The 9,389-nt window shown below is 29.6% G+C and overlaps 1 protein-coding gene across 1 annotated transcript; it reads left to right on the forward strand.

The window, feature by feature from the left end:
• The first annotated feature begins 976 nt into the window (after positions 1 to 976).
• On the forward strand, positions 977 to 2,143 carry LOC132034429 (uncharacterized). The gene has a single exon (XM_059424779.1). It carries the CDS (start codon positions 1,205 to 1,207, stop codon positions 1,802 to 1,804), a length of 600 nt encoding a protein of 199 aa, XP_059280762.1. The 5' UTR covers positions 977 to 1,204; the 3' UTR covers positions 1,805 to 2,143.
• The last annotated feature ends 7,246 nt before the right edge of the window (positions 2,144 to 9,389 follow it).

Below are 9,389 nucleotides of genomic sequence, written 5' to 3' on the forward strand. Positions count from 1 at the left end.
GTTGAGATTGAGTCATCTCCTGAAGCTCACATTTCGGCCACCGTCGTCTCCCATAGGAAGCATATTTTGAACAAGCCTCAAGGAATGGAATGCAGGATGATCATGCCATATAGAGCATGTACGGATTAAGAGGAAGAAGGGGGATGGAGATGATGGTGAGGGTGGTGGGATTCGCCTTAGGCCTAAAGTTATTCTAAATGCTCCCACATATTGAACCTAGGGGGATGGAGATTGTGTATTTGTAAATAAAATGTACATTTTATGTTATATTAAATTTTTTGGTATTATTTTCTTAATGATAATTAGTTATCTTAGTTTTTATTGTCGTTTAATAATAACTCGTTCGACGTCCTAAATTAATCAAAACCCTATAAAATAAAACATTTAAACCTTAAGATAACAAGTTTCCAAACAAACAAAACTTACTTCGGGGCACTTTACAACCCCTAAAATGACGATCCAAACGTATATGTATACTTGATGTGTTGAGCCTACATTATTGTTCGCAGAAAAAGATATCAGGTTCTATATAAAATACTGATATTCCGACGTTTTTAAACATGACTAATCTTTGATCAAAATACGAAGAAAAAAAAACGTGAATTTCAAAACTTTTGACCAATGAACAAAGGGCTGGGGGATTTATTAAAGACCTATTGCGCACTAATTTAGTGCGTAATAGGACTTAACTGTAAATTTACAGTTTGGTCCTATTGCGTACTATTTTAATGCGCAAGAGTTAGTTTGATAATTTTTTTTTAATGGGTTATTTTGATACCTCAATCACTTTTTGAGTGATTTAAGTTGTGGACTCCAAATAACCTTACCCACTACCCGAAGGTTAATCATTGAAAACAGAGTTACGATACGGACAAGAATGCCCTCGGTTGCGCGTTTGGTGTCAAAAGTAAAACGTGTCGGTGGTCATCTTTTTGAACATGAAAGGCTCCTCACTTGCACTTTAATTTCACACCCTACTCCACACTGGCTAGTCTTACTACTACTACTGCCACTATATTTAACACCTTTCTTAATACCTCAAAAAAGATTAGAGCATTTTCTGTAGCTTCATTGACAAGTGACCCTCTTCCCCTTTCCATCTCCACTAATCAAAATAGTGTGTGTGTGTGTGTGTGTGTGTCAAGTCCTCTATTATAACACTCTCTCTTACACCTACAATTTCTCTCTTCTTCTGTCTTGAGAAATGGGAGTAAAGTTAGCTCTTTTAATCATCATGGTGATGATAATAATGGTTATGGAAAATGAGGGTAATTTAGCAAGTGCAAATGGAACATGGGCAGGTTCAAAGTACCAGATTGAATGTACAATGTGTGCGGCATGTGACAACCCTTGTGCCACCCCATCTCCACCACCACCAGCAACACCGTCTCCTCCTCCGCCGTCTTCCTCCAACAACTGCCCTCCGCCACCCTCTCCTCCCTCCTCCGGCGGTGGCGGAGGAGGCAATAACTACTACTCTCCACCACCGCCCCAGGGCGGTAGCGGTGGAGGTGGTAATAATTACTACTATTCACCACCTCCACCTGGTGGTGCAAATAATGGTAATTATTACCCTCCACCTGGTGGTGCAAGTAATGGTAATTATTACCCTCCACCTTACCAAAATAATTACCCTTCTGGACCTACTCCACCACCACCAAATCCTATTGTTCCATATTTCCCATTCTACTTCTATAATCCTCCACCACCTTCACAATCGTCTGCTTTTAAGCTCACTCATTATTATTCTTCTAAATCTTCTTTTCTTGCCACTATGTTCATTGTCTTCTTGATTTTTCTTTGAAAATTCTCAATGTGAAATTAAATAAGGTGTCCAAGAATCACAGATCTACAATCTTTGCAGAGATGAAAGCAAGATGAATGCAGTTGTTGAAGAATGTTCAATTATCTGAAGAAAAATGGAAGCTTTAATCTTTGGATAAGAAGCTGAAGAACTGATATTAACTGGAGTGAACTTGTCTTCTTTCTCTCATCCATTGGAGTAATATCTGTAAATTCTTGACCATTATTCTTATGCTTCCTAATTTTTAGCTTTTTTTGTTTAACTTAATTGGTATTTAATGTTTCTAATTCGTATAGAATATAAGAAAACTTTAGTCAATTTTGCAAGAATTATATAAAAGTCAACTGCTCTTACATATGCTTTTATATTTTCACTGCAATTCAATTACTTATGTAGCTCATATACTATAGAATTGGTTAATTTTTTTGTTTGTTATAAGAACTAGATGTTCGATCAATGGGTATTTAATAAAGAAGAAAACATTTAGACGGCTTTGCTTTAAATGCTCTAGACAAATTTGAGAACCCATGTTCTTAATTATTTGATGTTATTTTATATGTGGGCAACCCTAAGAAGAAAATAATTAAGGGTCCCGTTGCCACATGCCATAAAGGCAATCAACCACCGTACCGGCTATGGTTTTATTGAAAATTGAAACAAAGAAAAGGAAGAAATTTTGTAAATGTTAAGTAGGTGTTTTGACAATAATTATTTGAAGATGAATAAAAGAGTACCCAAAGTTTAAGTTGAAAAAAAAAACGTATTTGAACGTCAAAGTTTTGGTTGAGTATAATCTTTATTTAAAATGTAGTTAAAAGAGTTACTCCCTCCGTCTCATAATAAGTGTCACCTTAGTAAAAAATAAACATATTAAGAAACTAGTAATGCAATGTGAAATTTATCAAATTACCCCTATATAATAAAAATAAAGTATTTTTACCTTTTGATTATAGAATGTACAAGAAGTAAATCTTTTGATATTGGAAATCTAACAATATCAAGTTATTATGTGACTTTTTCAATCATCATTTAGATATTACTTTATTGTTTAAAGGTAGAATTAAAAAAAAATTAGTCAATTTATATTTTAGTTTCCTAAGATGACACTTATTATGAAATAATTTTTTTTTTAGCTAAAGTAACACTTATTATGAAAAGGAGGGAGTATAAGTCACCGAAGTATTGATGGTCGAATAGTACTAAATAGTTTAGTATAATGTATGAAGCCTGAATTTATATACTACTAGTAAAATAAAAATAGAAACGTCTTTGGATCAATGAGCGGTTGCATTGTAGTTTGCAGCTTTACCATTTAGGAAAGCAGAAAACTTTTATTACTCTTCCTGATTAAAAAAAAAGTCCACTTAATCATTTGCACATTCTTAAAAAATTATTCACTTTAAGAAAAAAATATATAAATTGATTAAATTACCTCTAATTAAAAATGTATTGAAATTTAATTACATAACACTTAATAGAAATAAATTTGAAAAGATAAAATTAATTGAATCTTAATTTAATAAGTGGATATTTTTTTTTAACAAGAAAAAAAGGCTAGTTGACACTTTTTTTATCCGGAGGGAGTAATGATATCAAAGCACAATATTTCCACATGGCCACGTTAGATTTGCGAAGAAAAGGAAGATTCTTGAAAGTACAACATGTTTTTACACGTTGCTGTGTGCTATTTGTGCATGTCGAGATCACTTTTAAAATAAATTATTATGCTTCTAGCAAATTGTTCAAATAAGAAGAGATTGATTTACTTCATTTCACAGGGTTATGAGTTTCAAATTGTGTAAGTTTTGGTTGAGCTTAGGAATTAATTTTTTTGATTATTTTAAAATTCAAAAACCACACAAATGGAGTGCGTTATTGTTAAAATCACATTATCGAAACTAGTTGACTTAATTTAGTTCTTTAAATAAGTACATATCATAGTTGTGGAGTAAATAAGTTTGATGTTGTTATCTTGAATGAGGCAATAAGATGAGCCGCCAGCCTTAAAACAATGGGCCGGAAATGTCAGAAGAAATTTGGTACTAGTATTTCTTACTTTCTTTATCACATCCAACTCCTTGCACGATGGTAAGTTTGGATAGACCTTTTATTTTGTTTCACGTTCCACATTTACAACGCCACTTTATCGCTTCCAAGTTCCAAATAATATAACACTTCTTTTGTTCTAAAAAGATTGTCCTTTTTTTTTTTTTATCTTTTTATATTTAAAAATAATTTAATTTTATGAGATGATTCTGATCCACACAAATATACGAACATTTTAACCACACATTTCAAAAATCTTCTTGACAAATATCTAAGCTTATTTTGAGCATTTCAAAAAAGTTCTCTTTATTTCTTAAACTTTGTGTTAAATTAAAAGAGGACAATTTTTTTGGAACGGAAGGGGTAGCAAATAACTGGAATCTCATCTAATAAACAACAAAAGCTTAATTAAATTATACGCTGAGCACAATACAATTTTCTTTATGGAAGGCTCATTTATCTGGCCGGGGTGTAAACGTTCTTTTAGTTCTAATGACTCTTTTCATATTAAATTGATAAAATAAAACATACAAAATCGACAAAAAACACAAAAAAATGTTTGTATTTAAATAACTGTTCATAATCGATTAGTTTCAAGCTTCAATATTGCATTTGCTGTGATTAATTACCTTCATTGTAAGTAACTTATCTTAAGAGTGTAAAATTATCTACTTTCACTCTATTTTCTCGCCATAATCTTAAGCTTGATTGTAAATGGGCGTAATTATATTGTTGTGATGACCTTTTACCTTGACATCTTTTGGCAAGTCTCAAGAACTTTGCCTTGAACTATTGAAATTGAGTTCCTATTTTGCTTTCTTTTGTTAAAGAGATTAAAAATAGTTACTCACCTAATAATCTTAACGTTATTTATAACAAGTCCAAGGAATTAAGTTGTGGATGAAATGACCATGTGGGAAAAGGAGGGGGTGAATAATTGAGGAACAAGGACGAAATAAGTAAAGGCATGGACGGTTGATGAGGTGGACGGCATGTTTAAAGCGGTCCCCAAAATACACTAATTTGGACAAAAGGGCTTCAAAAGCCAATCCTAATACAATTTCGGTGGTCAATTTTCTCTTCTTTTTTGGGGTACATACAACCTCTGTGTTGTCTTTTATCCTTTCTCTCTCTCTCTCTCTCTCTCTTTTTTTTTTTTTTTTTTTAATGTTTTGTATCCTCTCAACTTTTTAAGTGTTACTCACTCCGTCTCATTTTATATAAAGATATTTGATTGGAACACGAAATTTAACAAATAAAGAAAGATTTTAAAATTCGTGGTGTATAACAAATCATAAAAATTGGTGTGGTTAGAAATTATTTCATTAAGGGTAAAAAAAAATAATTTAAAGTTGAATTATTATTAAATATAATTATGTGTCATTCTTTTTTGAACTGATTAAAAAGAAAAAAGTATCACATAAATTAAGACGAAGGAAGTAGATACCCTCAACTTTGCTTTAAAAATCAAACTCCCCCTCAATTATGAACAATAGACATTCTTCCCACTTTATCCGATGCAATATCTATTTTACCCTTGACATTTTCAATCCTCCATCTACGTAATGCCTTTTCATATTATATAAATTTATTTTTTTAACCTAGATATTTATAGATTTTGATTTAAATTTATTATATAAGTAGCATAATTCTTTTATGAACCACAAAATCTGATTTACTTTTTATGATTGATATTTTAATATTATATGCATTAAGTATGTTATATGTATATAGATGCATGTTTGAATTCTCTCTTACATTCGACTGTCTATATATATAAACCAATTTTGTGTTAATAGAAAATTTTTTTCTAAATTATAATTTAAAATTCATTTACAATAAATATATAATTTTTTAGGAATTTGTCATAAATATACCCTATTTCTATTAATTATTTTTGTCTTACCCGCATTGAAATATGTTTATAGAGTTGTTATTACTACTTGTTATTTTCACTTGTAAAAATGATATTAAGATTTTGATTATTATAAATAAAATTAATTTTCTTATTCTGCTCATTTATTTTATGTAGAACATCATTAACCTATATACTCAATTAGTATTTCTCACTTTTCTTTTTTAGTCTGAAAAAAATACTATATTTGTTTTTTACATAGAAAATTTGTTACGTAGATTAAAAAGTAAAAATTATCATGATTTTAAAAAGTAAAATGAAAAGACAAAGGTTGATAATGTAAGGGTAAAATAGAAATTTTAGAAAATCAATTAGGATAAAGGGAGGAGAATATCTATTGTTCAAAATTAAGGGAGAAATTTGATTTTTAGAGCAAAGTTGAGAAGGGTAAATGATTTTCACCCTAATCTATATATAATATAAAATTAGGTATAAACAAGATGATGTGGCACCTCTCTATGGCCATCATTCTTATTTATCTTTTTTCTCCTTTTTTGAATTTTTTTAAAATTTGTTTTACACATAATCTATTAACTAATTAACTTTAAAAGGCCTCACAAAATAAATGTTGAACTAAATTCCACGTCTGAGTAATCAGGTCAAATCTTTAAGACAAACCAATTAAAGCCCAGATAACCGATATTCATGTATCAGCCCACGTAGTAAGAAGAGATCATGCGAGTGAATTAAATCAGTAAGTACTACTCCGTAACTTACTACTCCGTAACTATTACTAGGCACTCGCCCACTACTAGCTATTAACTACCAACGACCTTTCTTTTACCCCACCTTCTTAATTCTTCTTGAGTTTTCATTGTATAAAAAGAAAGGCACAAAAAACCTTTACTCATGAACTTTACTTCATTTCAAGGAGACTTTTCTTTTACCCCATCTTTTTATTTTGATTCAAGATTCTTTCTTATTCTTCTTACAAATAAGCTTAAAAGCAAATGGCACTACATTTCCTTGAAAGTATAGACTTATCTTTTTGTTCTAAGGATCAGCCCGTGAAGATTATTGCAGTCGCCGGCTATTGGAACGGAATTATTTTGATTTATTCTCATTTTGAAACAATTTAATCTCTTATTGATTCATTATCTTCCACTAATTGTTATTAGATTTGCATATTCTTCATCAATTATGACTTGTATAAGTACGTCTTCACGCTCTTCTCTTCATATTTATATTTGTTATGTCTTAAACAATTTGAACTTAGAACAACTCATTTTTCCTCCACTTCCTTCCTCCATTTCCCATTCAACCTATCAATTGAGATTTAATTTTGTGTCAATTTAATCTCTTATCGATTCATTAAAATTTAGAGTCAGTATATTTAGTCCTTTATATATGAGCCCATTCTTTTAGAAAAAATAGACTAAGCTGACATATTAAGTTCTATAAAAAAAAGACTAAGTCATATAGAGTGAGTTTTATCAAATTTGTTAAGTCTAATCTAGAATAAGTTTTTTCATACACATATAGTTTGAGGCGTTATTATTGTTATTTTTGTTGTTCTAATCTTTAGTTTTGAGTACTTCAATTCCACATACATCATACATATATATTATTATGTTCACATTTTTTTTTAGAATTCCTCCTTTAGTACGTAGATATTAGTTTTTGCTTTCTCTACCTATGTGTACATTGTAGTACATATTTTTTTGTCAAAATTCTTGTGTCAATAGTTTTTTTTTCTAAATTTGTATTAGAGACTAATTGATTTTGACAGGTGACACTCCAATCAACTATTGGCATATGAGGTGCTAAAGAATGACTAAGGTAAAATGAAAAAAATATATCTTAAATATCCTTGCTGAAAAGAAATTTATTAAAAATTGTAAAAATATAATATTTTTTCTTTTGCTTTTTCCAACTATTTGGTTCTTTTTTTTTTCCTTGAGATTTACTTTTCTCTATTTACAAAACGAGTAACATATTGGAATAAAAATAAAATATGTTTCGGAGAATTAGAATAAAAAAATAGAGATTTGTAAGCTTGAAGAAAAAGCATTTTTTATTTTAATTTTGTAGAGTAACCGTAAAAAAGGGAAAAAGGGAAGAGAAAAAATAATAAAGGAACAAAAGCAAATACTGTAATAGAGGATAGAGACGAATTAATTTCGTTACTTATTTCTTTTCCCCCTATTTTAGTTTCTATCACTTTTCATTTCTTTTTCTTACATGAATAGAAGAAATCCAACAAGAATTTTACCTCTAATGAAAGGGGAAAAAAAAAAAGATGGCCTTAAATACATGTATTTGAACTATTTCGAACTAAGAAAATCGCGGACAACCTCCCTCCGTCCCCAAATAGAATATATATATAAAAAAAAATCTTAATAAATTATTCTTTTCATTTTAAAGAATATTTGACAATGGAATTAAAATGTAATTCCTTTAAGCTCTAATTCTACTAAAGTATCTATATTGTAATTTTATCATTTTCTAATTCATATAATTGAACTTTTTTATTTCCTCTATCTCAATTAAATTTATAGAAATGTAATTTCTGAACTTACTGTATTTTCATAACCGCGCGAAGCGCGGCAAGTTCCCTAGTTAGATATCACATCAGTTCAGTTTGTTTTGTATCCAGGGGTCATACAACAAAATCGAGATGCGAAATTTCTTATACTCCGTATATTCTCTATCCTCTAAATTAGTCTAATTAAATTCAGTATTTATTCTTTTTAAAAAAAATTCTTGACGTTTTGTCAATATAGAAATTTTGTATTAATTAAATTTATTAAGACTTTCAATTCTTAATCAATGAGTTAGAATAAAATATTAAAAAAAAAATAGAAGATGAAACTTGACTTAAATGAACATATTTAGAATCAATCTTGGTAAAATGAGAAAATAATTAGTTTTAAATACAACAATAACAACAACATGCTCATTGTAATCAACCAAGTAGAGTCTGGAGAGGGTATAGTATATGCAGACTTTATTCCTACCTTGGAGGTAATTAATTTCTAGATACTAAAGAAAATTTTATCTTTTGGAAATGGACAAAAGAAAAAAGAAAGGGTGCCACCAACAAATTGGGGAAGGAATCACTGTTAAAATTTACTTTCCTTTCACTTTATGATTTAATTAGTAGTAGAAATATTTACTTCCTTTCTAGTTAGGAATATTCTAGAACATTTAGTTTTCTTCTAAGTCTAGTTGCTATACTAATTATAGAATATTTAGTTTCCTTTTAGTTTAGTATTTATAAGAAAATCTTTTTATTTTATTCTCTTTATTTCTCTATAAATAGAGATGTAGTTTTTTATTTTTCAAGACAAGAAATAATTCAAGAATCAATACAAAGAGTTATAGTTTATTCTCTCTTCAATGTTCTCTTTTGTTTCTTCCATTCCATAACAGTGGTATTAGCGTCAGGTTCATTTATCTCAATGGATCTATGATTACATTGAAGAGGAAGAAGAACTACTACTTTCAACCACTTTTAACCCATACTTATTTTCAACTCAATTTTAACCCTTGCTTCTATTTTTAACACAGGGCTACTTTAAACCAATTTATACCCTTGCATTTTTAATTTTAACGCGGGGCTACTTTATACCAATTTTAATCAATTTTTTTTAAATGATGCTATTTTCAACCGTATTTCAAATC

Source organism: Lycium ferocissimum, chromosome 10 (genome assembly GCF_029784015.1).
Source record: "Lycium ferocissimum isolate CSIRO_LF1 chromosome 10, AGI_CSIRO_Lferr_CH_V1, whole genome shotgun sequence".
Taxonomy (NCBI): domain Eukaryota; kingdom Viridiplantae; phylum Streptophyta; class Magnoliopsida; order Solanales; family Solanaceae; genus Lycium; species Lycium ferocissimum.

Bases quoted from the DNA above. Each gene is read 5' to 3' on its own strand.
- LOC132034429 (XM_059424779.1), top strand. From the start codon at position 1,205: ATGGGAGTAAAGTTAGCTCTTTTAATCATCATGGTGATGATAATAATG.